This window comes from Dipodomys merriami, unplaced genomic scaffold (assembly GCF_024711535.1).
Source record: "Dipodomys merriami isolate MVZ:Mamm:240054 unplaced genomic scaffold, mDipMer1.0.p SCAF_70, whole genome shotgun sequence".
Lineage (NCBI taxonomy): Eukaryota > Metazoa > Chordata > Mammalia > Rodentia > Heteromyidae > Dipodomys > Dipodomys merriami.
Window position 1 is genome coordinate 1476478 of NW_027206291.1, and position 26564 is coordinate 1503041.

Sequence of the window (26564 nt, forward strand, 5' to 3'; positions counted from 1 at the left end):
CGGCCGCCAGACACGCACGCACGCACGGGAAGAAGTCTAGACGGATGTTCAGAGGTGCTGGGCGGGCAGGACGCCAGCCAGTCACTGTGGGGACCGAAAGGCAAGAGCCAGGCGCACGGCGCTCACTGTCACTGCGTACTTGGGAGGCTGAGAACGGGAGGATCGTGGTTCTGGCAGGGCAGAGAATTCGTGAGCCACCTCGCCCTGCAATCCCAGCGCACTGCGAAGCCTACGTCTAGGCGGATGCCGGCTCAGATGCGCTGCGCAGCTGAAGGGAGACACCAGCGTCGCCATAACCAGTGCCAAACGGGGCTGAGCTGGGTTCTGGCGGGAGGCGGCAGGGATCCTGCCTGGCAAGCCCAGGACCCAGGTTCTACCCCGGCCGCCGGCTCTCCAGGCCCTCACAGGAGCACGCGAAGTCGGTCTGTGCGGCCCAGGCAGGCGGGACCGGAGCACTCATGCCCAACGTGGTGGCGACTTTCACAGGGCTCAAAATCTTTGCGTTGTTTTTAAGCTGGGCACCTGTTCACGCCCTTTCTCCTGGCTACTCGGGAGGCTGAGATCTGAGGATCGCGGTTCAAAGCCAGCCCAGGCAGGAAAGACTGTGAGACTCCTATCTCCAATGAACCACCAGAAAAACCAAAATGGCGCTGTGGCTCAAGTGTAGAGCGCTCGCCTTGGGCTGACGAGCTGAGGGGCAGCGCCCAGGCCCAGAGTTCAAGACCCAGGACCGACCAGAAAATCCTTCTCCCCCTCTACTCACTGTGCGGCGGGCGGTCAGGTCTTGAGCTGCTCCGGCCCTGCCTCCAGGTGCTGGGATTGCGGGATCGCATCCCGCACGGACGCACAGCGCTGCGGGGGCCTGAACTCGGGGCCTGCGTGCTCCCCCGATTCCCGCTAAAGTGCGCGGAGCGCGCAGGGCGGGGTTGGCGGGTGTGTTTGGCACCAACGGGCACACCTGCGGTACGGGGGACACGCACGTGCGGGCCCAGCGCGGGAGACACGGGGACCCGGGCCTGTAGTCAAGATTTATTTTTACCTTTAGTGTGCAAATAAATAGAAAAGGAAAACTACATTCAAAACGGCTGCGGGGGCACGAGGAGCGCCTGCGCGCGCATGCGGGGGGCTCGGCGGGCGGCCCCCAAGGCGGAGGGGGGCGCGGGGGCCGGGGGGCGGGGGCCACGCAGGGTTCACCCCAGAAGCCGCGGGGCGTGGCCCACGTCTGGGCGTAAAGGAATAAATGTGTGCGTTCGTGGATGTTTCTGGAAGGCCCTGGGCCCCGCCTCACGCCTGGGAGGGCTCAGGGCGAGGCCGGGCGGCGGCTGTACTGCACGCGGTACCGGGTCACCGGCAGCCCGTGCACCAGCGCCGTCTCGCACAGCGTCTTGCAGGGCACCATGTCCTCGTCCTCCTCGCCCATGAGCCAGTCCTGCACCAGGCCGGCCGCCTCCGCCGTCACGTGCTGCTCCAGCCAGCGCCCGTGCCAGCGCGCGAAGTGCCGGTGGTGCCGCCGCAGCACCAGGGGCTGCACCTGTGGGGGGCGGGGCCCGGGTGAGGGGCGGGGCCCGGGTGAGGGGCGGGGCCGCCGCCATCCCAGGAGGAAGGGACCTGAGGAGGGCGCGGGGGCGGGGCACGCGCCGTGCAGGGGGCGGGGCCCGGGTGAGGGGCGGGGCCGCCGCCATCCCAGGAGGAAGGGACCTGAGGAGGGGGCGGGGCACGCGCCGTGCAGGGGGCGGGGCCCGGGTGAGGGGCGGGGCCGCCGCCATCCCAGGAGGAAGGGACCTGAGGGCGCGGGGGGGGGCACGCGCCGTGCAGGGGGCGGGGCGCGCGGGGGGCGGGGCGCGCGGGGGGCAGGGCGCGCGGGGGGCGGGGCGCGCGGGGGGCGGGGCGCGCGGGGGGCGGGGAGGGGCTTGCGCACACCTGGCGCGCGCGGCCCAGCGTGCCGCGGCGGTACATGTAGTCCTCCGAGTTGACCACGAAGACCATCTTGTGCGAGCCCAGGCGGAAGCGGCAGGCCACGTCGCACGCGCTCTCCACACCCAGCAGCCGCTTCCAGGAGCTCTTGGCCTCGCCACGCAGCGCCCGCACCTGCTCGCACTGCCAGCGCCGGAACTTCTTCAGGTTCCTGCGGGCGGCGGGTGCGTGAGCCCCGGCGCGGGCCCGCGACTCCCCCGGCCCCGGCCCCACCCCGGCGGCTCACCTCTGCAGGAACACGGGCTTCAGCAGGAAGCCGGCGGCGGGCGGGCCGGCCGCGCCGTCGGGACCCACATACTGCTCCACGTAGCGCGCCAGGTGCTGCGGGCGACAGGAGGGGGCTGAGCGGGGACCGGGCGGGGCCGTCCTGCCGTCCTCCCCCCCCCCCCCCCGGCCTGCCCGCGGCCCGGGGTGCTCGCTGGCCGGGCTGCGGACGGGTCAGCCTGAGATCCGGGGAGCGGGATCCGGGGAGCGGGGCCTGGGGAGGGGGAGGCCTCCGGGACACAGCAGGGCCCCCCTACACCTCCTTGCCCCGAGCCTTGCCGCCGGCCCAGGCCGCAGCGCCTGTGAGCCGAGCCCTCAGCCCTTGGGGGCCGGGCCGGGCCGAAGCACCCCCACCCCCACCGGCCCGGAGCTCCCTGGAGCCAGAGCTGGGCGGCGGGAGGGAGCCACCCCGCCGTGCTCTGCAGGGACGCGGGGAGCCGCACCTGCACCTCCACGGGGTCCTCCGTCTGGGCCTCCTCCGTGTCCAGGAGCTCGATGGTCATGATCACCTGTCCTTTGCGCTGCAGGAACATCACCTGGGGAGGGGCGGGGCCGGGCGGGGGCGTGACCCAGGAAGGACCGCGTGGGGCTCTGGGGGCGTGGCCTGAGGCCGGGGCGGGGCTGGCTGTGGGCGGGGATCCGGGGGCGTGGTCTGGGGCAGGGCCAGCAGGGGGCGGTCACGATGGGGGGCAGGGCTCCAGCAGGGGGCTCTGGGCGTGGCCTGTTGGAGGGCCAGGGCCGGGGGCCGGGGCCGGGGGGCTGGAGCCGGGGCCGGGGGCCGGGGGGCTGGAGCTGGGGCCTGGGGCCGGGGGGCTGGGGCTGGGGCTGGGGGCCGGGGCTGGAGCTGGGGCTGGGGCCGGGGCCGGAGCTGGGGCCAGGGCTGGAGCTGGGGCCGGGGGCCGGGGCTGGAGCTGGGGCTGGAGCCGGGGCCGGGGGCCAGGGCTGGAGCCGGGGCCGGGGGCCGGGGCCGGGGGCCGGGGGCCGGGGCTGGAGCTGGGGCCGGGGCTGGAGCTGGGGCCGGGGCCGGGGGCCGGGGCTGGAGCTGGGGCCGGGGGCTGGAGCTGGGGCCGGGGGCAGGGGGCCGGGGCTGGGGCCGGGGCTGGAGCTGGGGCCGGGGCCGGGGGCCGGGGGCCGGGGCTGGGGCTCACCTTGAAGCAGTTCTCATCCGCCATGCAGCGCTCGGCCTTCCATTGGTAGCTGGTCTCCCGGGCCGCACGCACGCAGCGGGAGGACAGGTTGCCCCCAGCGGCGCCCCGCTTCTTCTCGTTCAGGTAGAGCTCCACCACCTTCAGGCACAGGTCGTCGCTCACCAGGTGGTGCAGCTGGAGAGGGAGAGCAGGCCGGACGCTGCCACCTCCGCTGGGGGAAGTCGGCCAGGGCCCCAGCCGTGAGGATAGTTCTGCTAGGTGCAGGGGAAGCCCGGGATCCTGATGGGCCACACAGGGGGACCTAGGTGGGGCCCACAGCCCGCCAGACCACACCAGACTACCACGCCACAGCCAAACCAGACCAGACCACAGCCTGACCTGCCAAATGGACCCCCAGGGCCAGGTGTGCCAGCCCCCCCCTCCACCCCGCTAGCCACCAGCACCACCTGCTCACCTGGCGCGCGATGTTCTGCACCAGCTTGTCCATGGTGAAGCCGATGTAGGCATGAATGGTGAACATCTCCCGCAAGGCGTCCTCATACTGCGCGGGGTCGATGCTCCCCTCCAGCAGGCTCCGCACCATGTCCAGGAAGGCGGGGTAGTACTCCTCCAGCTCCACCTCACCTGGGAGGGGACAGTGCCCGCTCATGCACACCCGCCTATACCTCGCAATAAGACTCAGCCAGGAAAGAGGAAATGGGGCCCTCTAATTCACTACGGCATCCAGGCTCTGGGGAAGCCAGGGAAAAGCGCCAACCCACACAGCCGCCCCTGGAGGAACCCATGGTCACCAGGGAATGCGGCGTCTGCCTAACCCTGTCCGCGGGGCTCAGGAAAGGCAGCGCCTGAGCAAACGGTGACTGCGTGCCAGGAGGGGCAAGGTGTGGTGTCCTGCCGGCGTGGAGCCCTGGGGCACGCTGCCTCTGAGCTGCGGGTCTTACTGGGCTGCTTGAGACGCAGCTCCATGGCGGGGTCGCCACCCTTCTCCCTGCGGCCAGCGCACAGCAGCTGCTCCCGTTCCTTCTCCGCCCGGTACTCCAGCAGCTGCTTCTGCGCCTGCCGGTAGATCTTGAGCAGCCGCGCGCACAGCGTGTGGTGCAGGCGCAGGAAGAAGTACCAGTTGTTATTGGCAAAGAACAGGCTGTACACATCGTCCCGGGCCGCCTCCTCGGGCCCGGGCCCCACCGGCTTCCCAAGCTCGGCCGGCTCTACGCTGGGCCCCGCCGGCCCCTCGCGCTCGGGCCCCGGCTCCTCAGGCCCCGGCCCTGGGTGCTGGGAGAAGAAGAGGCCGGGCAGGAAGCGGAGCAGCAGCTGCTGCATGGTGGCCTGGTCCTCCTTCTGGATGGCCGGCTGCCGCTTCACGTAGTAGCCCACCAGCGCCGCGGCGTCCTCCAGCACCTGCCGGTCCTCATACACGAAGATGAGGTGCGGCTCGCTGGCTGGTGCGCTGCGCCCCTCCGAGTGCTGCTCCTGGTGCTGGGCAGGCAGGGGATCAGGACCCGCCTCCACCTTCACCCCAAGTGTGCACCCCCTTCCCAGGCTAGGGGCGGGGTTGGACGAGAGCCCCTGCCCAGATCCACTGGTAGGTTCCTGATGCGTGAGTGGGGCAGGGGCCGGGCTGTGGGGGGTCTGGGGGGCAGCGCGCGCAGGAAGCAGCGTGCTTTGCCTCGCTCTTCTGCAGCTGCAATGGAGGCAGCTAGCAGGGCCGGCAGGGAGCAGGACCCCCAGGGAGCAGGGCCGGCAGGGAGCAGGACCCCCAGGGAGCAGGGCCGGCGGGGAGCAGGACCCCCAGGGAGCAGGGCCGGAAGGAAGCAGGGCCCCCCAGGGAGCAGGGCCGGCAGGGAGCAGGACCCCCAGGGAGCAGGGCCGGCAGGGAGCAGGACCCCCAGGGAGCAGGACCCCCAGGGAGCAGGGCCCCCAGGAAGCAGGACCCCCCCAGGGAGCAGGACCCCCCCAGGGAGCAGGGCCAGCAGGGAGCAGGGCGCACGGGGAGCAGGGCCGGAAGGAAGCAGGGCCCCCCAGGGAGCAGGGCCCCCAGGGAGCAGGGCCGGCAGGGAGCAGGGCCAGCAGGGAGCAGGACCCCCAGGGAGCAGGGCCGGCAGGGAGCAGGGCCCCCCAGGGAGCAGGGCCGGCAGGGAGCAGGACCCCCAGGGAGCAGGGCCCCCCAGGGAGCAGGGCCCCCAGGGAGCAGGACCCCCCCAGGGAGCAGGACCCCCCCAGGGAGCAGGGCCAGCAGGGAGCAGGGCGCACGGGGAGCAGGGCCCCCCAGGGAGCAGGGCGCGCAGGGAGCAGGGCCGGCAGGGAGCAGGGCACGCGGGGAGCAGGGCGCGCGGGGAGCAGGGCCCCCCAGGGAGCAGGGCGCGCAGGGAGCAGGGCACGCGGGAAGCAGGGCCGGCAGGGAGCAGGGCGCGCAGGGAGCAGGGCATGCGGGGAGCAGGGCCCCCCAGGGAGCAGGGCGCGCGGGGAGCAGGGCCCCCCAGGGAGCAGGGCGCGCGGGGAGCAGGGCCCCCCAGGGAGCAGGGCCGGCGGGGAGCAGGGCGCGCGGGGAGCAGGGCCCCCCAGGGAGCAGGGCGCGCGGGGAGCAGGGCCCCCCAGGGAGCAGGGCGCGCGGGGAGCAGGGCCGGCAGGGAGCAGGGCGAGCGGGGAGCAGGGCCCCCCAGGGAGCAGGGCGCGCGGGGAGCAGGGCCGGCGGGGAGCAGGGCGCGCGGGGAGCAGGGCCCCCCAGGGAGCAGGGCGCGCGGGGAGCAGGGCCCCCCAGGGAGCAGGGCGCGCGGGGAGCAGGGCCGGCAGGGAGCAGGGCGAGCGGGGAGCAGGGCCCCCCAGGGAGCAGGGCGCGCGGGGAGCAGGGCCGGCGGGGAGCAGGGCCGGCGGGGAGCAGGGCGCGCGGGGAGCAGGGCCGGCGGGGAGCAGGGCCGGCGGGGAGCAGGGCCGGCGGGGAGCAGGGCCCCCCAGGGAGCAGGGCCGGTGGGAAGCAGGGCGCGCGGGGAGGAGGGCCGGCGGGGAGCAGGGCGCGCGGGGAGCAGGGCCGGCGGGGAGCAGGGCCGGCAGGGAGCAGGGCCGGCGGGGAGCAGGGCGCGCGGGGAGCGGCCAGACCCGGCAGGGCAGCCTGGGCCTCACCTCATCATAGACGCTCTCGATCTCGTTGAGCAGGCTCTTGGAGCGCAGGGCCTTGGTGTCGTTCTGCTTGAAGTTCACAGCCTGGTGGTCCAGGGACTTGAGGTACGCCTTCTCGTACTGCTCCCTCCAGATCTTGTTGAAGCCCTGCTGAGCCTCCCGCCACTCCTCCTCCTTGGCCTTCAGCCTGCGGGGTGCGGGGGCTCAGGGCCGGGATGGGGGGGTGCCAGGGGCAGCCTGCCCTCCTGCCTCCCCCACCAGTGCTGGGAGGGAGCAAAGGATGCAGTCCCAATGCCAGCATGCAGGTGGCTGAGGCCAAAGGATCATGAGTTCTAGGCCGGCCTGGGCCACAAAAGAAAGGCGGGGTTGGGGGGCAGACAGTTGGAGTGAGGGTTCCCCGGGGCCAGCACACCTCTTCAGGACAACGGGGACGGCTGTGACCGGGTTCTTCTTGAGGCTCTCGATGATCTCGGGGGCCTTGTCCCCGTAGATGCGGTGGATGGCGCGCCGCTGGATGACCTCGGACGTGCCGCCCAGTGCGTCGTCCAGCCGGAACTTCTCCTGGTCCTCAGGCGCCATCCGAGACAGCTTCTTCTGCACGCTCTCCAGCACCCGGATGGTGGCCAGGTTGGTCTCCAGGACCACGTCTAACTACGGAAGGAAGCAGGAGGTCGGCTCCAGCAGAGGCTGGCGGCCAGACGTGGGGTTCAAGGAAGGCCAAGGCGAGGGGCGGGCTGCGGGGTGGTGTGGTCCTGGTGACCACACACTGGTGACTGGTACACCATGTGAGGACAGGGATGGTCCCCAGGGCCCAAGAGCTCAGTAGCGCCCAGTAACTCAAGGGCAGGAGTGAGGACTCGGCCCGGGACACGGCGGCGCGGGGCTAGCGTGCTGTTTACACCATTCCACAAGGTCCTGAGGTGACGAAGTGTCGGGTGTGTGCGAGTGCAGCAGTCTCACCTGGACCTGGGCTGTTCAGGATCCTGACTGGAGGATACAGTGAGACTTCACAGGACTGACACACATGTGCAAAGAACAGACGTGCACAGGTACACACCTCTACTACTGCCTGATGTCCCATCCCAAGCTCACAAGGCTGGATTCCGCATGCCGCAGTGGGCGGGGTCCTGGGGGCGGGGCCTCCAGGAGAAGCAGGACACAGGAAGAGGTGGGGGCTCTGGAGTGGGCGGGGCCTCCTAGGGGCAAACGCTATCACCCATGAGCAGTCCCGTGGTCTTCCCCACTGCAGACGAGCAGCAGGAGAATAGGGAGGACAGAGAAAGGCAGCTGGGGCGGCACACGCACCTCGAAGCGCTCATCCTCACAGCGATGCAGCTGCTCCTCGTAGGGCGTCTTCTTAGAGCTAACAAAGGTTGAGTCTTCAGACCAGGAGGGGAAAGACACCCAGGTGTCGTTCAGTACCTGTTCAGAGAGAAGCCAGTGCAAAGCATCATGGGACACACAAAGACCCTGACTTTATCATGAGCCCGGTGAAGTCGTGAAGGAGTGTTTTAACTTTAATGGGCCGTAGCTCTGTCTGCAATGCTCAATTCTGCCCTTGTGCTAAGAAAGTAGCCACTGGCTGCATCCATACACGCATGTGGCTGTGTGGTGTGCCAATACAACTATTGACGCAGCCGGGTGCCAGTGGCTCACACCTGTCATACCAGCTTCTCAGGAGGCTGAGATCTGAGGATCGCGGTTCAAAGCCAGCCTGGGCAGGAAAGTCCGTGAGACTCTGATCTCCAAGGAACCACCAGCAAACCAGAAGTGGCGCTGTGGCTCAAGTGGTAAAGCGCTCCCATTGAGCTGAAGAGCTGAGGGACAACGCCCAGGCCCAGAGTTCAAGCCCCAGGACCAACAAAAAAATAATTCACAAACACAGGCAGTGAGCCACCTGGGTCTCATAGCACGTTGCTGACCCCGGGACTATAAACCTGGAATCCAGTGGGCACACCTGGATTCTGGAAATGCACCACTCATCTGAATGTGCAAGGGTGAAGCTAAGATCAGGGGCCGCAAGGCTCTCAGATGTTCTGATGGAGTCTGTCACTCCGTCTCTACTGTAACAGGACACCCGGGGCATCTGCTGAGGAAGGGGTCCCCAGCCTAGCTGGCTGTGACCCCACGGGGAGAGTTACCTCCTTGCAGATGGCCGTCCTCCCGCTGCACCGTGGCTGCTGGTAGGTTTTGGGGAGCGCCCGATAGCTGGACCCAATGCGCTTGCAGGACGCGTAGTCGATTTCTCGGCTGATTCCATCCCCAGACCGCTCACTCATGGGTGGTGCAAACGACAGCTCTTTCACCCCCAGGAAGGACTTGAACTGTGCAAAGAGTTCTGGAAATTTCCTTCAAAGATACATCATACATTAGCATTGCACAAGCATTACATTAGACAACAATGATCTGGAAATGTGACAGTGGCCTCAATGGAATTCAGTGCCAGGAAGGCCAGCAGAGAAAGCAGGCGTGGAAATGTCTCTCCTCCGGTCAGTGAGTCTGTCCCACCCAAGCCTGTTGCAACCCACTGCGTGGTCCTTAATACGAGACCAGGAGCAACACAGTAACGGAGACTGTACCTTGCAACTGAGATTTGGGGTACCAGATGACCTGTAGCCCTCTGCTGGCAAGGTTTTTGTTGGTCTTGTGCAAGGAAATAAGGCACAAACTTCAGCAGGTGACTACGTTTTGTCTACAAGTGGTAGGCAACCTTCTTATTCTGGGAAGGAGAGCTAAATGGTAAACAATTTGCGTAAACCTAAGTGTACTCTTGGGCTCCCAACAAGGTTTTAGGGTGGAATCAGAGTTCCCGTTAAGCCAGGACTGATTGACCATTACAAGAAAACTCTCAGCATTCTGAGCGTGTGTTGGGAAGAGGCATTCCAACTCCCAATCTGTTCAGGGTCTCAGGCAAGCCCGAGCCAATTCCAGCACCTTCTTCCCAGGCCTTCGCAGGCTTTGATGGCGCTGTGACGTTGGGGCGTGAGTAAACGGCCCTCACACCGCACAGCTGCGCCAGATCTAGCAGAGGCCCCCACCCCCCGCCAGCTGGCCGGACCCCACCTTGGTGCTCAGCCCCCTCGGAGGCTTGGGGCCTCCTCGTAGGCTCCCTGATATTGCTTTTTGTTTTTGGGTTTTTGTTTTATTTTGGGTCCGGTCGTGGTCGTGGGGCCTGAACTCTGGGTCTGGGCGCTGTCCCTCAGCTCTTCAGCTCAAGGCTAGCGCTCTACCACTTGAGCCACAGCGCCACTTCTGGCTTTTTTTCTGCTTATGTGGTGCTGAGGAATTGAACCCAGGGCCTCAGGCATGCAAGGCAAGCGCTCTACCACTGAGCCACCTCCCAGCCCCCTGATGTTGCTTTTTGCTTTTTTTAAATTTTGCTTTTCTACCTTTTTTTAAATTTTGCCAGAAAAAGCTGGTACCTGGAGGAGTTGGGTGCAGGGTTCAGTTGGGTACAACCTTTCCCCTGTGATTTCTTCCTAATGTTTGTGCATCTGTAGTAACCTCAGCAACAATTTAAAGCAGCTGGTAAGTCACCCACAAACTAACCCAGGCGGTGGGTGGACGTGCACACGCGGAATCCGGAGCACCTGGCAGCCACACAGGGCTACTCACCCTAGAAACGGGCTAACAAGTTGCAGGAGCTCAGAGCCGGACACCAGCTCCTGGTTGAAGAGGGCAATGCAGCGCAGAAAGTTCTCGTACACCTCCTGGCTCTTCAAAACCCTGCGCACCTGTGGAGGAGAGGGGACAGGGTCAGGACCCGGCCACTTACCAGAGCGCCCTGGCTGGCCCTGGGTGTGCGTTGAGCCCGGCCTGCCCTCAGCCCCACCTACCATGGCTCCGCTCCCTGCTCCCCTCTGGCTCCACCCACCCTCCACGGTCCCACCCCTGCCCCTCCATGACCCAACCTCTGGGTGGCTGTGGCCCCACCCCTCTCTCAGCTCTGGCCCCGCCCTCCATGGCTCCGCCCCTGCTCCCCTCTGGCCCCACCCCCAGGCCAAAGGGCCCACCTTGTCAAAAAAGGAGAACTCCTGCAGCGTGCCATACTTGCCCACGGAGGCGAGGGACAGGTCTTTGGTTCCACGGAGCTTCATCTTCTTCTGTGGAGACATGCGGAGGGTTAGGGCGGGCAGCAGGGGTGGGCGGGGGGCCCGGGGGTCTGCTCAGTCCTGCTGCCCGTCCTGGCAGGGCTACCCCGCTGCCCTCCTGACCTGTGTCAACCTGGGGGGCGGCGCCATCCAGGATGTAGGGGAGGAGTGACGGCCACAGCAACCCCAGCCAGGCCAGGGGTTCGAGGCCCTACCTGGTCCTGTCTACTGAGCCAGCCAGCAACAAGGGGACAGGCGGAAGGGCACGGGAGGGCTGCAGCAGCCTGCAATGGCTCTGCAAAGGTTTCTCTACCTAAGACGGATGCAGACTGAGCAGACCCGAGCACGGCACGGCTCTTGGCCTGGCGGGCACCGCTGCCCTGCCAAGCCCCCCACGGCACGCCGGGGACAGCAAAGGCGTCCAGCCAAACGCCCACAGCAAGGGACAGTACTTTGAGTCTGGCGCATAAAACGAAAGGGGAGGAAAATTTACTACACTACAAACTCAAATAAGAAAAACCCAAGGAGGGCTGGGAAGGTGGCTCAGTGGTAGAGCGCTTGCCTTGCATGCCTGAGGCCCTGAGTTCAATTCCTCAGCACCACATAAGCAAAAAGAAAAAAGCCAGAAGTGGAGCCTGTGGCTCAAGTAGTAGAGCGCTCGCCTTGAGCTGAAGAGCTGAGGGACAGCGCCCAGGCCCAGAGTTCAGGCCCCACGACTGGACCCAAAAAAAAAAAAAAAAAAGAAAAGCCCAAGGAGGGGCTGGGAAGTTGGCTCAGTGGTAGATGCTTGCCTAGCATGCATGAGGTTCAAGTCAGCACCACATAAGCAGAAAGAGCTAGAAGTGGCGCTGTGGCTCAAGTGGTAGAGCGCTTGCCTTGACCTGAAGCGCTGAGGGACAGCGCCCAGGCCCAGAGTTCAAGCCCCATAATCAAAAAAAAAAAAAAAGAAATGACCAAGTAGCCAGACACTGGTGGCTCATGCCTGCCATCCTAGCTATTCTGGAGGCTGAAATATGAGGATCACAGTTCAAAGCCAGCCCAAGTAGTAAAGTCTGTGAAACTCATCTCCAATGAACCACCAGAAACAATAACAACAACAACAAAAATGCCCAGGGGATGATGGGTTCAGAAGCCACCATGGCGGGGCCCTGAGAAGGGGGGGCGGGTGCTCGACTTCCTCACCGGTGCAATGGACATGAGAGCCCCAAGAATGCAGAGCGGTGACCCGGGAGGGAATAGACCAGCAACCCAGCCGCGAGCATTGATGGCTGAGCAGCCCAGCCCCAGCACCCAGCACTCTGCAGGGCTCAGGTCAGCAGGCAGAGGCCGGGCCTGGGAGGACGGCGCTGCGTTACCTTGGCCGGCGCGGACACCGGACGGAGGAGCGAGGGCCGAGAGCGCTTTTTGCTGTGCTCCAGGCTCTTCTCCTGCTCACTCTTCGGGATACTGTTCATCTCACACGCCCCGCTGCCTGTGAACTGGGGACATGGCACACGCATCGTTATGGCTGGAACAGAAGCCCGCTCGGGCTCAGCCCCAGCATCGGTCACTCGCCACAGGCCAGGACCGCTACATGCCAGGTGACGCCAACACCTGCCTCTGCAGATGCTCATGGCGCCGATGCAGTGACTCATGACTGTAAGGCCAGCTGCTTGTGAGACAGAGACTCTGAGAACTGGGGTTCAATGCCAGCTTGGGTAAAAAGGAAGAGCTGAACCAGGCACGGTAGATCACCCTGTCATCCTAGCTACTCAGGAGCTGAGATCCAACGATCGTGGTTCAAAGCCAGCCTGGGCAGAAAAGTCCTTGAGACTCTGATCTCCAACAAATCACCAGAAAGCCGGAAGCGGCGCTGTGGCTCAAGTGGTAGAGCACTGGCCTTGAACTGAAGAGCTGAGGGACAGCGCCCAGGCCCAGAGTTCAGGCCCCATGACTGGCAAAAAAACAAAAACAAAAAAAAAACGATGGAAACAGCATGGAGGATGTGCCTATAATTCCAGCTATGCAGAAAGCCCTAGGTCAGAGCAGAACATAGTCCAAAGCCAGACTTAGGCCAAGGCCAAAAAAATACGCGTTAATCAGAAAAGCACCTAAAGCAAAAAGCTCTGTAGGTAGCTAGCAAGCACAAGGCAGAAGCCAAACACTAATCACACACAACACACACACACACACACACACACACACACACTGGAGGCATGGCTCAGGCGACAGAGCTAACCAATGAACGCATCAGAGACTGGGTTCTAGTTTGGGTCTCCACATTCTCTGGGGCAGAGGCTCATGTTCCCAGCAAACTCACACAACCAGAAGACGCAGAGGAGGCCATGGCCCCGGGCTGAAGGCACAGGAGAGTATACTGAAGGTGCCCGTGCAGGGGGTCACCTGTCAGCCAATCAGGCTGCTTCACATGTGAACACTCAGAGATGCAAAGCATCTTGGGTAAAAGGCAGCAGGTGCAGCAGGCCGGTGCCCTCCAGGCCCCAGGTGCAGGTGCCTTGCAGACCAGGGTTTGGCTTCTTTGGTGGAACAGTGCATGTCTGGGGGTGGAAGTGCATCCTAGCTGGTTTGGGGCTTATCTCCGTATCATGGACTGTCAGCAGTGCTCATTTGAAGCAGAGTATCTCTGGGGAACACCCGAAATGGGGTCCCCCACTGTAATCCCTGCTCCCAGGCCACCAGGGGGACCTGGACAGACACACGAAGCACACATGGCTGCTGTGGAGTGGTGGCATACCAAACAAGACAGACGGCACATGCCACCCTCCGCAGCACTAAGTGACCAACAAATCAGAGTCAAAGCCCCGCCCGGTGCCAAGGGCTGACCAAGGGGTAGGGCATTGCACTTTTTTTTTTTTTTTTGGCAAAGGATAAAATTCAACTGGACGAAGAAAACTTCTAGAAAGAAGCAGCCTTTTTCTCTGAGTCACAGGGAGCTGAGGGAGGAGGGAAATCTACTTTCCTTGAGATGTCCATCCTAGCACTGGCCTTCCCAGCGGACAGCGTGAACAGTAATGATGGTAACAATGCACAGGTGAACGAACACACCACTACGAGGTGGAATTAGTTCATCTGGGGCATCTGGTGCTCTAACTTCGAGGGATCGAAAACACACGTCCACGGACACAGTGTGCTGAACCGTAACCAGTTTCCTTGGAAAGATGCTGAAACTTGGTTCTAGGGAACCTATTCTTGGAAAGAAATTCCACTTTTGGCCATCTGGGGGAATAAAAAGTAAGGAAGACTTTGGGCCTAGATGAAGACTTTTGTCTCTTAAAATAAAGTTACAGCTGGGCATTGGGGGCTCACTCCTGTCATCCTAGCTACTCAGGAGACTGAGATCTGAGGATCGCGGTTCAAAGCCAGTCCAGGCAGGAAAGGCCGTGAGACTCTCATCTCCAATAAACCACCAGAAAACTGGAAGTGGCACCGTGGCTCAAGTGGTAGAGCGCTCGCCTTGAGCTGAAGAGCTGAGGGACAGCGCCCAGGCCCAGAGTTCAAGCCTCATGATCCCCCCCCCAAAAAAAGAGAAAAAGTAATAGCTGGATGAGCAGATGCGTGCCTGTGATCCCAGCACTGTTAGCGGAGGCCAGCCTGGGCCGCGTAGCACGCCCTCCTCACAAAGTTGCACTTAGTAACTGAATTCTTGAAAAGCTCAAAGCTATTCCAAGAACTGTCACTGCAGAATGGGTACCCATTGAGCCATTCCTCAGCTGAATTCCTTTTTATAGGTCTTCAAACATGAAGGGGGACAGGTGAGGATGGGGACCCCTTGCTCCAGGGGTGAGGCCAGCTTAGCACCTGCGCCTGCAAACCCCTTCACCCGTGTGGTCACGCCCTGCGGCGGCAGGCACCTCGCGGCCGGCGGGCTGGGCCCCAGCACAGAAAGCACCCTGTGGTTTGGCGTGTTTTTCCAGCTGGGCCTAGCTGTGCTGGCCACTGCCGGCCCTTCCCTGTGTGAACGCGGCGAGGTGAACCCCAGACACGCTCCCACTCTCCAGGGCAAAGCTGGGGTGCAGCAGGTGGCAGGTGAGAGCGGCTTGTTCCATTCCCCCCTGCACAGGAGCGCGTGCTGGGCTGGGCCGGCCTGCATGGCACATTACAGCTCCACCGCTGCCCTGGCCGCCCTGCTCTAGGATGTGTCCAACATGCCGTGTGCAGAACCCGCGTGGCGCGTGCCTGGCCCGGGAGGGTCTAGTGGGGAGCTCCATCCCAGGGGTGGTTGACTCCCTGAGGTGGGGACTGCCCCTAGTGGGGGGGCGCTGCCCTGGGGCTCCCCACTCCAGCTGGCTGGGGTCTGACTGGTTCCTTGGTTTGCTGGGATGGGTTGAGGCCCCAGTACATGTGGGCCACCTGTGTCCCCAGCTGCCCCCCAGCCCAGGCCCATGCTGACTGTGGGGAGGGGGCTGTGCAGGGCGGGGCCTATGCAGTAGGCAGGGCTTGCAAGTGGGATTCTGGGAAGGGGCTGCCCAGGCCGGGAGTCTGGCATGGCTTTTGGGTCAGTGGCCCTCAGGAGGGGCAGGATCCCGGGCAGGGTGGCAAGGCCAGCCGCACCCCACCTACCACCCCATCTCCAGCAGAGGCCTGTGGAATGCCCCTCCAAAGCCCCACCCTGGGTGCTGCTTGGGGGAGTGTACAAGGATGCAGGGTGTCCCCCCTCCCCGTGGGGACCAGGGTAGGGTGGCCCTGGAGCCAGGCAGCCTGCAGTGGGGCAAGCTGGCCCCAGCAGAGAACGGGGCCCACCCACAGGACATAGGTGACGTGGGCACAGGGAGATGATCTAGAAGGGGCCTCAGGAGGAAGGGGTCCATGGGGGCCCAGATGCCCAGTGTGGTGACCCTCCCCCATGTCGCAGTGTGTGCTGACATGCGGCCCGGGGCCCCGCCCCCCCACAGTAGCCACAGGCAGCGTCACCAAGGGCAGGGGGTGACACCCGTGTTGCCCCTAGTCACACGAGACACAGACAAAACAGTGACACAGCACTCAGGCAGACAGGACACTCAAGGGGGGCTCCCCTACACCAGGACGACACCCCGGGGTCCAGCATCCCTGCCCGCTCGCACTGCAGCGCCGGGGAAAAGCTGTGGCTCCTGCGGTGGCCTCCTGACCCCGTGGCCACAGCCCAGCCGCCGGCAGAGCGGCCCGGCAGCCGCTCCCCCCCCCCCCCCCCCCCCGGCGCAGGGCGCAGCAGCTAGGGAAGCCGAGTGGGCCACCACGGGGGTCTGCTTGCAGACACCCCCGAGACACCCTGCCCTCACCTAGGGAACCAGCCTCACCTCACCAAAACCCCAATGCCTACCCCACAAAAATCCAACTAAGGATTGTCACTGAAACTCAGTCTCCAGCCTGGCAGGCAGCCCTGTAATCTCAGCAGCCACGGTAGGAAGAGGAGATCCAGGGCAGCCTGGGCTGCACGGGGAGACGCTGCGGAGGAACCGCGGGGCACTGCAAGGGCTCTGCCTCAGGGGCACAGGCCAGCCCCCAGGGGGCACAGCGGCCTTCCACACAGGCCCAAACCAGAGCCACAGGACTGCTGCAAGCCAACAGCTTGTGGGGACCGCAGTTTGGCAGGGAGATGTGGGCAATGGCGCACATCGGGGCGATCCAGAGCTCCCGGTGGACAGGACGGGCGAGGGACAGCCTGTGCATCTCTCAGGTCGGTTCAGACGCAGCCAGCTGGCCTCAGCGGGTGATCCCTCCCCCTCCCCCCCCAGCCTGTGGGAGGAGCACCACCCACACCCACGCCACCTGGGAGGACAGAGATCGGAAACCAGGACAGGAGCCTGGAAAGGGCACCGGGGCACTGCTGGGAGGGGCGGTCCTGGGAACTACTTCACAGACCACAGAACGCTGCCCAGATCCCACAGTAGCCAGCGAGCTGACTTGCAATGAAGCAAGCATGGAGCCATCCTTCTTCACACCACGTGCACAGATAACCACCCGCACGTGGGAGCCAGCGCCCAGGGCTCCCCTCAGCTCAGCTGCTCAGGAGGCCAAGACTGAGGAGCACCACTTGAATCCAGCCTGGGTAGTAAGTCCATGAGACAATCTCCAATTAACAACCCAAAAGCCAGAAGCGGAGCTGTGGCGCAAGTGGTAGAGTATTAGCCTTGATCAACAAAGCTCAGGGGAAGGGCTCAGGTTCTGAGTTCAAGCCCCAGGATTCATTTACACACACATACACACGCACACACGGAAACCAAACTCAGCCATGGGAAGTAGAACACTCACCCCAAGAACGTAGACAGGGAAATGTGACACTGAAAAACACACAGGGACCCCACGAGGGAAAGTGAGGGCAGGAGGCAGGCCATGGCGGCTGGGGGGCTGGGAGGGGCTGCTCCGGGGATGGGCCTCCTTTTAGGGGGGGGTCTAGGGGCTGAAAGGGAACTTAAGAGGTGCCGGCTGCGCAACATGGGGTGTAGTAATGCAACTCAAGGGTGCGCTTTAACATGTGAACTTTATGTTGACACAGATTTCATGTCAAGTTTTCAAAAGAGCCTTCTGCTGATCCAGAAAACAAAAATGAGAACCAAAAGGAAAAAGCAGCCTCCGCCGGTCTCAGGCCACAGCTGGGGGAGAAAGTGGGGTCAGTGCGGGCCCCAGACCTTCCCAGCCCAGCCCCTCCTCACCCACCTCTGCACCCCACCCCCACCCCCAGCTCCTCCTGCACCTCCCACAGCCGGCTATGCACAGGCGGGCTCTCGAGAGTGGGCACGGGGTGGTGGGACCCCAGCCCCACCCCAGGGGCCTCTAAACCAGAAAGGCCCAGAGGACCTGGCCAGGGCCAATCTGGCCGCCCGCACCCCGAGTGGGGGCCCGTTCCTCCCTGCCAAGCCCACGCTCACTCACCGGGCAGTGCTCACTCACCAGGGAGCGCTTGGCCTCGGGCAGGAACTGGCCGAACTCGGAGAGCAGATCCTCCTGGCCACGGAAGAGGTTGGCCACCTCGGTGAACACCTCCTCCTCCGACATGCCGCGGAACGGACGGCCCTTGGAGTGCAGCTGCTCCTTCTAGGGGCGGGGCGGGGAGGGAAAGGAGGCGTCAGCACACGCCGGGGGTGTGGGAAGCCGGGGCGCGCCTCCAGCCACCACAGAGCAGCGGAGGAGCAGCACAAGACCGGGGCCGGGAGTATGGGGACACTGGGAGCGGGTGGACGCAAGGCTGGCTGAGCTGGGCAGGCATCATGTGGACGCTGAGAAAGAGGGGGTGCGGAAGAAAGGCTCCCCACAGGGGCCTGGGAGGAGAGCCCAGGAGGAGGGGCTGGAAGCTGGACGGCTTTAGAAGCGCGTACAGGCCGAGCCCACAGGGAGCTCAGAAGCTGCGGCCCGGCTGGGCCTCCGTGGGCTCGCGACTCCTGAGTCCCTCGGGCCCCACCCCGCTCCACCCCGCCCTCTCAGCCCCTCGCACGGCAGGCAGGGAGCCAGGCAGCCTAGCCTGGGGCTTCTGCCTTTTCGGCAGCTTGGATGGACGAGGGGGTGGGCCTTGGTGCTCCCACGTGCTCAACCCTCCCCGCCAGCCCCACGGCTCGGGAAAGCCAAGGCAGAAAGGAGCAGAGGCCACTCAATCCACACTTAATTGACAACTGAGGGCCAGGGGCGGTAGCACACGCCTGTAATCCAGCTACAAAGGAGGCATAGGTAGGAGGCTCATGGTCTGAAGCCAGATTCTTTGAGGCTCAGCCTGAAAAACAAAACTAGAAGTAAAAAGATTGGGAATACAACTTGAGTGATAAAGCATTTGCCTAGCAAAGCCAAAGGTCCTGAGTGTAAAACCCCAGCAGCTCTAGAAAAATAAGAAAAAAGAAAAAAAATACAAGTTGGAAGAGTGCCCCAGCCATCCCACGGCCACCAGCAGACCTGGACAAACGGGGTCCCTCTGGATCCCGGGGCCTAGGCCCCAGCGACTCAGGGAGGAATATCCCAGGACAAGTTCAGGGCGGTGTTGACTGGAGGCCATACACCCCACCGTGGGAAGCGGGGGGGGGGGGGGGGGGGACACACAACCTGAACCACTTGCTCTGATGCAACTCAGTGGAGGAGAGCCGCGGGCGGCCAGGTGCAGGGCTGTGCACTCAGGCTGGTGGCGGCCAGGTGCAGGGCTGTGCACTCAGGCTGGTGGCGGCCAGGTGCAGGGCTGTGCACTCAGGCTGGTGGCGGCCAGGTGCAGGGCTGTGCACTCAGGCTGGCCGGAGCCACCTGGCACCCTGCATCAGGTTCCCATTGAAGACACAGAAGACTGTCCTTCCTTGCCCACCCCTCCTCTTCCCTTCGCCTCCAACCTGACAGCCGCCTGGTTTGTCTGCGCTGGCCGGGCCCGCCCGTGTCACCCACACCACGGACCGCAAACATTTCCACAGCAGCTCCTATCTGTGACCCGTTACTCGGGAGGCAGAGAGTAGGGGGTCACACGTGAGGCCAACCCTACGTGTGAAAAAGGACATCCCATCTCAAAGAACAAATCGGGTGTGTCTCACACTTCATCTGATGTATGAGGGTCATACAGCTTTTGAGTACTGGAACTTGAACTGATGGCCTGGCATTGTCCCCCAACTTTTTCACTCAAGACTACCATTCCACCATGTGAGCCTTACACAGCGCCACGTCCCGTTGTTTGCTGCTTACTTGAGTCCCTCAGATCAGTCTACCTGGGCTGGTTCTGACCTGAGCGGCTAGGATCACAGGTGTGAGCCACCGCTGCATGGCCTGTGCGCAGGTACCACCCTTAAATGGCTTGTGGGGTGCCAAGGCCCACCACAGTCCTCGAGCTTCTCGGGAGATCCGGAAGACACGATGGGGCCAGACAGGCAGAAAGCTGAGAGCCCTCCTCCCAGAGAAAGCGGACGACGCAGTCATCCAGCCACAGTGGGTCACAATGCAGGAGAGCATAAGACAAAAATGAGACCCTACCTCAAGAAACAAAGCAAGCTGGGCGTCAGTGGCTCACACCTGTCATCCTACAGCTACTCAGGAGGCTGAGATGTGAGCATACAGTTCAAAGCCAGGCTGGGCAGCAAAGCCCACAAGACTCTCATCTCCAATTAACCACTCACAAGCCAGAAGTGGTGCTGGGGCTCAAGTGGTGGGTAAAGTGCTAGTCCTGAGCACAAAGAGGCTCAGGGACAGCGCCCAGGCCCCAAGTTCAAACCCCACAACTCACAAAAAAGGAAAAAAAGAGCTAAGAGGCCTCTGTCCTTCAAGAGGTAATGTATCAGCTGTGAGCAATGTGAGTTCATAGCCCCAAAGGAAACAAAGCAAGCCAACGGCTGAGGCAGAGCATGGGCAGCGAGCTGGGCAGGGGGGAAGGCGGGGGGGGGGGGGCAGTGGCTCTGACCTGGTAGGTGTGCAGGATCTCCAGGAAGGAGCGGTAGATCTCAGGGTGGTCCAGGAAGCGAGTCTTAATCTTGTTCACGTAGCTGATAGCATTGTTGAACTCCACCGAGTCCGCCTCCAAGGGTCCCTGGCCCCGCTCCTCCTTGCAGGCTGCTGCCGCTGCGGCCTGCGGCTTGAAGTCGGCCGCGCCTTCGCCATGAGCATTCTCCTGCAACAGGCAGACCCCATGAGCAACGCCAGGCCCCGCCGCTGGGGGGACAGTGGCCGCTGTGGGGACAGTGGCTGGGCACCAGGCACCTCCTCTTTTGTCTTGGTGTCACCCTGACACTTCAACTCAGAGACTGGGTGCCACCCAAGCTGTGCCAGCTGTGGCACACGAGTGTGACAGGCCATTGCAGGAAGCAACAGCACCTGAAGCCCAAGCGGGGCTGCCTCAAGGCTGAGGGCTGACCAGGGCTGCAGCCGTGCACCAGGGGACACTGGGAGACACTGTGGCTGGAGGGCAAGGCTGCTGGACACCCAGGACGTGTCCTGGGGAAACAAGACAGCGTGAACCGACCCATCAGAGGCAGCAGCTCGACAGCTAAGGGGCGCTCGGCTGCAGCTGGCAATCTCGAGGACAGAATGAACACAGACCTACACTGAAGGCCGTGTTCACTGCGGGGAGAGTGGATGCGTGAATGCCACAGGCCATGTGTGTCCACATCTGGGGACACGCATGGGGGAGGAGCCACTCCAAGGATCCAGGGAGCCAGGATGGGGCGGGGCAGCCACCCAGTGCACCACTGTCCCTGAGAAGCCTCCCTGGGCAAAGCTGGGGGTGGGCGGAGGGGCAGGAGGCCGCCTCCTCTGCAGGGACGACCTGGCCTGCCTGGGGCTGGCAGGACGAGAACTCGCTGCCCAGATGCACTGGCCCCCTGGGAGGGGCAGCCACACCCGACAGGGATGCTCAGCAGCTTCTGGTAAGAACTCGAGGGCTGAGTCTCCAGGCCCACAGCTGAGGAATTCAGTGGCCTAGGCTACTAAATCTTGAAATTTTCCACCACATCCTCATCGTGGGAAAGCACGGAGAAAAGCGGTGTTTCAACCGACCCGGCACCGCCGCTGCCAGCTCCCCTCTGGGATCCTTTCCCCAAAGTCCACGTCTGTTCTGTTGGTGGCAGGTCGGCACCAGCCCAGCTATGGCTCCCGGTACTGGAGAGCTAGTGGCTCACAAGAGATGAGATGCTGGGCTGGGAAGGTGGCTTAGTGGTAGAGCGCTTGCTTAGCAGCATGCATGAGGCCCTGGGTTCAATTCCTCAGCACCACATAAGCAGAAAAAAAGCCGGAAGTGGCGCTGTGGCTGAAGTTAGAGCGCTAGCCCTGAGCTGAAGAGCTGAGGGGCAGCGCCCAGACCCAGAGTTCAGGCCCCACGACCGAACCAAAAAAGAGGTGAGATGTTCTGTGTGCACTAGTAATGGGCCTGGAACTCGGGACCTAGAGCTTGGCAGGCACTTCCTTGGAGCAGCACCGCCTTACCAGTTTTTGTGGGGTTTTGTGCTAGTTAATTGGCGACGGAACCCCAGAAGCTCCCTGCCTGCGTTGGTCTCAAACTTCAATCTTCCAGATCTGTCTCCAGAGCAGCTAAGACTACCAAAGCCTGAGACAGCCATTTCTGCAGGAGACAGAGGCCAGAGGTGCAGCTAGACAACCCACAATGCCCTGCGAAGCCTTCCATGCACAGCTGTGACTAGAAAGGCCATCACGCTCACAGCGCGGAGGACAGGAGCTCAGCGTGCTCTTGCGCACTGTCCACACTCCTTCCTCTAGCAAGAAGGAACTACAGAGACGGGGGGCACGACAGCGCCCCAGCATCCCAGAAAGGCTTGATTGCCAGCTGAGAGCTAGTCGAATGACCCTGTTCAGCACTAACTAGTCTTCCACTTTTTGCTAGTGGCAGCAACGGCTCGTGGCCGGGTTCAGGGGTGGGGTCCCCAGCCCGCCTTGGCAGCTACAGATGGGCTGATATGTTCCTGACCCAGGAACCTATCATTCAGGGGCCAGGAATGGAACCGCGGCCTTGTGCTATATACCCTGAGCTGCCCTCCCTCTGAATCCTTTTTTTTCTGGGGGTGGGGGGGTGGGGGGGGGTGAGGAGGCAGGACGGGGGATTGAACCCAGGGCCGGGGACCTGCTAGGCAAGTGCTCTGCCCTGAACACCCCCAGCCCTCTTAAAAATTTTGTTTTCAGGGCTGGGAAGGTGGCTCAGTGGTAGAGCGCTTGCCTTGCATGCATGAGGCCCTGAGTTCGATTCCTCAGCACCACATAAGCAAAAACAAAAAAGCCGGAAGTAGCGCTGTAACTCAAGTGGTAGAGCGCTAGCCTTGAGCTGAAGAGCTGAGGGACAGCGCCCAGGCCCAGAGTTCAGGCCCCACGACCACGACCGGACCCAAAAAAATTAAAAAAATTTAAAAAAAAAAAATTTGTTTTCAAGACAGGGTCTCACTAGTTATGTCCACACACTTCAAACTCTAAGTCCTAAAACGCAAAAACTTGAAGTTCTTCTGTTGGCATTTCCTCCTAAGTAATTAAGTTAGAGGGACGCAGCACCCAGCTCAGCTTGGGGCAGGGGGATGCAGAGGCTGCAGTCTGTGTGTTTGGATCTATTCTGATGGGTGAGAAGCAGTTAGCAAGTCTAGCAGAAGCAGAGACCATGCCTGGGTCTTGTGAACAACAAAGGCAGCCGCACAGCAACAGGCTGAGGTCCCTCCCCTGCACCCGGCAGCGTACCTGGCCCCCAGGGGACTGAGTGTCCACCTTGCCATTCTTGGGAATGTCTATCCGGTACCCAAGGGGCAGGAAAGCATTGAATCCCACGATGAGGTCAGGATGCTCGTGGAAGAGCTGAGACACACGTCGGATGACCCCAGGAGTATCAATGCTGAGAGAAATAACAACACAGTGGTTAAGAGGCTTGGAACGAAAAGCAAACACAGGTCCCACTCTTAGGCGACAGCACAACACATTTCATTGTACCTGGTATGCCCACTTGCTGCCCTGACTCCATTTCCCCTGCAGCTTCCCTGAGCCCTCATGGCAAAAGCCACACACAGCACAGAGCCAGCCTCAAATCACTGTAAGCATGTGCACTGGATTCTGAAAAGACGTCAAGCGCAAATGCCCACTTTTTCTCTCATGACAGTACTGCTAATCCTTAGCTTTTTTGTTGTTGTGGTTGTCAGTCATGGGGCTTGAACTCTGGGCTTGGGCACTGTCCCTCAGTTCTTCAGTTCAAAGTTAGCACTTCATCACTTGAACCACAGCAGTTTTCTAGTGGTGTATTGGAGATAAAAGTCTCGCCTTTCCTGCACAGGCTGGCTTTGAACCGAGATCCTCAGGATCTCAGACTCCTGAGTAGCTAGGATGACAGGAATGAGCCACTGGAACCTGGCTTCCTTAGCTTTTTCATTGAAGGCTGGTGCTCTACCAGTTGAAGCACAGCTCCACTCCCAGCTTTTTACTGATTGGAAGATCTCACATTTTCCTGCCTGGTTTCAAACTGTCATCCCTCAGAACTCAGAACTGAGCCCTCTGAGAAGCTGGGACTACAGGCATGTGCCACAGGAACCCGCTTTTCTTTTTCACAAGGGAGCAGCTGAGGTCTGCCTCAGGACCACAGGCACCCACTGTGAAGGCCAGACCCTCCACACCCCCTAAGAGCAGCACAGTAGGATGAGGCCTGCATATCACCTTAGAGGCCTGGGTTTCTAGGTCTACCTCTGCCACTGTGGTGTGGGGCATACCAGGATTACAAAACCTGGAAAGACCGAGGTACTGGTTTCTCTACCCCTCCTGATACTGTAACCCCAAAAAACAAATATCGGTATGTTGTAGTATTTCCTATTAGCAATAGCAAGGTCCTAAGAGCTCAGCAGCGCCTCCTTGGCAGCAGGCAGGCCTGGTCGGGTGGAGCCACCTTGAACACAGAAGGAAAGATACAAAACCACCCCTGTAAAACCAGAGAACAGACTAAGCCCTCCGTATCTTTCCAGAACAAAACAGCAACATTTTACATAAAAGCGAGCTCCGACTGTACCCGAGGCTGGCTCTCCCCTCCCCCGCAGCCTCTCCCAGCCAGCCCCGAGTGGGAGCCGCGCAGGGCAGCCCTCCCCTTCCCGAGGACCCGCCGCTCAAGGTCGGGGATGGACGGGGCCCCCACCCCTCGCTCAGTCTATGGCCAACCCGGACCAGGGGAGGGGCTCCCGGGAAATGTGGAGGCCTCGGAGGGGCTGTCCCCGGAGAGGGGAGCGCCTGGGGTCTCCGGAAGAGTGGGGAGGGGTTCTGGGAACATGGAAGAGAGGCTACCAGAGCAAAGAGGCCTCCCAGGACCCCGGGAGGAGGGGGACAGGGCTTGCGCCAGCTAGCGGAGCACGTACAGGAACGTCGGAGACATTCTCTGACGTTGAGGGTTTAGCGGGGAGAAGATGGGCTTTCGGGGTGTACAGGAGGGGGCTGCCGCGGAGCCTCCAGGCTCCCGGAGTGGGGCGCGGTGTCCAGGGAGCTGGGAAGCCCGTGTGGGGCGGGGGGGGGGGGGGGGGGGCCGGCCGCGCTACCTCTGGCTCTTGAACTCCTTCATGATCTCCAGGAAGCCGTTGTAGGTGGCGGGGTCACTGCCGAAGCGGATCTTCACCTGGTCCAGGTAGGTGAGCGCGTCCTCCACCTGCGGGGAGGGGCGTTCAGGCGGGCCTGGGCCTGGGGGGGGGGCCGGGTCGGGGCCGGGGGGAGGGCCGGGTCGGGGCCGGGTCGGGGCCGGGGGTGGCGGGCCTGGGCCTGGGGGGGGGGCCGGGGGTGGCGGGCCTGGGCCTGGGGCCGGGGGTGGCGGGCCTGGGCCTGGGGGGGGGGGCCGGGGGTGGCGGGCCTGGGCCTGGGGCCGGGGGTGGCGGGCCTGGGCATGGGTCCGGGGGGGGAGCCGGGGGGCCGGAGCCGGGGGGCCGAGGCCGGGGCCGAGGCCGGGGGGGCGGGGCTGGGTCGGCCCGGGTCGAGGCCGGGGCCGGAGTCGGGCCGAGGGGCCGGGGGGCCGGGGCCGGATCCGGGGTCGGGGCCCGGGAGCCCGCCCGCGGGGCGGCCGCGGCCTGAGGAGCCCGGGGGGCGGCGCGGCCCCGGCTGCGCAGCGCGGAGGCCCCGGGCGCGGCCGCGGCGGGGGGCGCCGGGCTGCGGGGACTCTGACAGAAACGCGTCCCACCGGAGAACAGAGCCGCCACTCACGTGCACCGGCAACTTCTCGTGGCCGCCGGGGCCCGGACGACCCCAGCGAGCGCCGCCCGGTCCCCGGCCCGCGGAGCCGCTTCCACCTCCTGCGTGCGCCATGTTGGAAGTGAGAGCCTCGGCCGCCGCGCCCCCGCCTCAGAGCCCGCCGCGCATGCGCACGCCCCGCCTCCGCACGGGCCGTGACGCCCGAGGGGGCGTGGTCGCCTCGGGGAGCGGGGGCGGGCGCGGGGAGGGGGCGGGGCGGGCGCGGGGAGGGGGCGGGGCGGGCGCGGGGAGGGGGCGGGGCGGGCGCGGAGCGCAGGGCCGCGGGCCGAGCGGGCTGAGCCCCGCGAGCCCACGCCCGCCGCCCACCCCGCATCGCGCGATCCTTTTCTGTTGCTAACTGCAGAAAATGGGGGGAAACTCGGAAGAGTCCTCCAGGTGAGGACTCGGTGCCGGGCGCGGGCCCAGACGTCATCCCTAACACTGGGAGGCCCAGATCTGAGCATCGCGGTTCGAAGCCAGCCCGGGGAAGAAAAGCCTGAGAGACTCTGATCTCTTTATTTGCCAGGCCTGGGGCTTGAACTCGGGTCCTGGGCGCTGTCCCTCAGCTCTTCAGCTCAAGGCGAGCGCCCTACCACCTGAGCCTCAGCGCCACTTTTTCTGCTTATGTGGTGCTGAGGAATCGAACCCAGGGCCTCATGCATGCGAAGTGAGCACTCTACCACTGAGCCACCTTCCCAGCCCTGACACTAATATCTATCTCCAATAAACTACCTCCTAAAAAAGCCAAAAGTGGAGCGGTGGCTCAAGTAGTAGAGCACCAGCCTGGAGCCAAAGCAGCTCAGGGACAACACCCACCCAGACCCTAAATGGAAGGATCTGCAGATAGGAACACACCAGCTAGGCTCACACTCAAAAGGAAGTCTTCTGACAGCCAGACTCAGGTGCCTCCCACCTATAATCCCATTTTCTCAAGGCAGGGATCTGAGGATCATTGTTCTTTGCCAAGCCAGACCCAGCCACCGGTTTTACCATTCACTGAAAAAAAAGGCAGAGGTGGAGGGGCTGGGAAGGTGGCTCAGTGGTAGAGTGCTTGCCTTGCATGCATGAGGCCCTGGGTTCAATTCCTCAGCACCACATGAGCGAAAAGAAAAAAGCCGGAAGTGGCACTGTGGCTCAAGTGGTAGAGCGCTAGCCTTAAGCTGAAGAGCTGAGGGACAGCGCCCAGGCCCAGAGTTCAGGCCCCACGACCGGACTCAAAAAAAAAAAAAAACAAGGCAGAGGTGAAGCACTAGCTCAAATGGAAGAGCAAGCACCAGGCCTTGAGTGGGACAGCAGCTGCCCCCCCTGAGTTCAAATCCCAGTACCAGCACACACACACACATACACATTTGGAAGAGCGTTTTATTAGTAA

General features: G+C 63.1%; 1 protein-coding gene across 2 annotated transcripts; it reads right to left on the reverse strand.

Annotated features, from left to right (window-relative positions):
- Window positions 1-1017: 1017 nt before the first annotated feature.
- LOC138817752 (paired amphipathic helix protein Sin3b) lies at window positions 1018-25303 on the reverse strand. Of its 2 annotated transcripts, XM_070008385.1 has the most exons (19): window positions 25166-25303; window positions 24514-24620; window positions 22691-22841; window positions 19923-20129; window positions 17459-17602; window positions 11947-12069; window positions 10514-10603; window positions 10116-10234; window positions 8642-8849; window positions 7806-7922; window positions 6913-7151; window positions 6504-6687; window positions 4328-4862; window positions 3841-4010; window positions 3387-3560; window positions 2682-2774; window positions 2201-2295; window positions 1921-2125; window positions 1018-1531 (listed from the first exon to the last, which is right to left on the reverse strand). In XM_070008385.1, the coding sequence occupies exons 1-19, from the start codon at window positions 25265-25267 to the stop codon at window positions 1301-1303; spliced, it is 3294 nt and encodes a 1097-aa protein (XP_069864486.1). In that variant the 5' UTR covers window positions 25268-25303; the 3' UTR covers window positions 1018-1300. The 2 variants fall into 2 exon arrangements, with proteins under 2 accessions (XP_069864486.1, XP_069864487.1); XM_070008386.1 differs by lacking the exons at window positions 1018-1531; window positions 1921-2125; window positions 2201-2295; ... (4 more) ...; window positions 6504-6687; window positions 6913-7151 and adding an exon at window positions 7183-7515.
- Between the last annotated feature and the right edge of the window lie 1261 nt (window positions 25304-26564).

Coding starts and splice junctions, on each gene's coding strand:
- LOC138817752 (XM_070008385.1), bottom strand. CDS start 25,267: ATGGCGCACGCAGGAGGTGGAAGCGGCTCCGCGGGCCGGGGACCGGGC. Junction 17,603..19,922: donor AGATCCTGCACACCTACCAG/GTCAGAGCCACT, acceptor CCCCGCCCCTAG/AAGGAGCAGCTGCACTCCAA. Junction 7,923..8,641: donor GGACGGCCATCTGCAAGGAG/GTAACTCTCCCC, acceptor CTCTCTGAACAG/GTACTGAACGACACCTGGGT.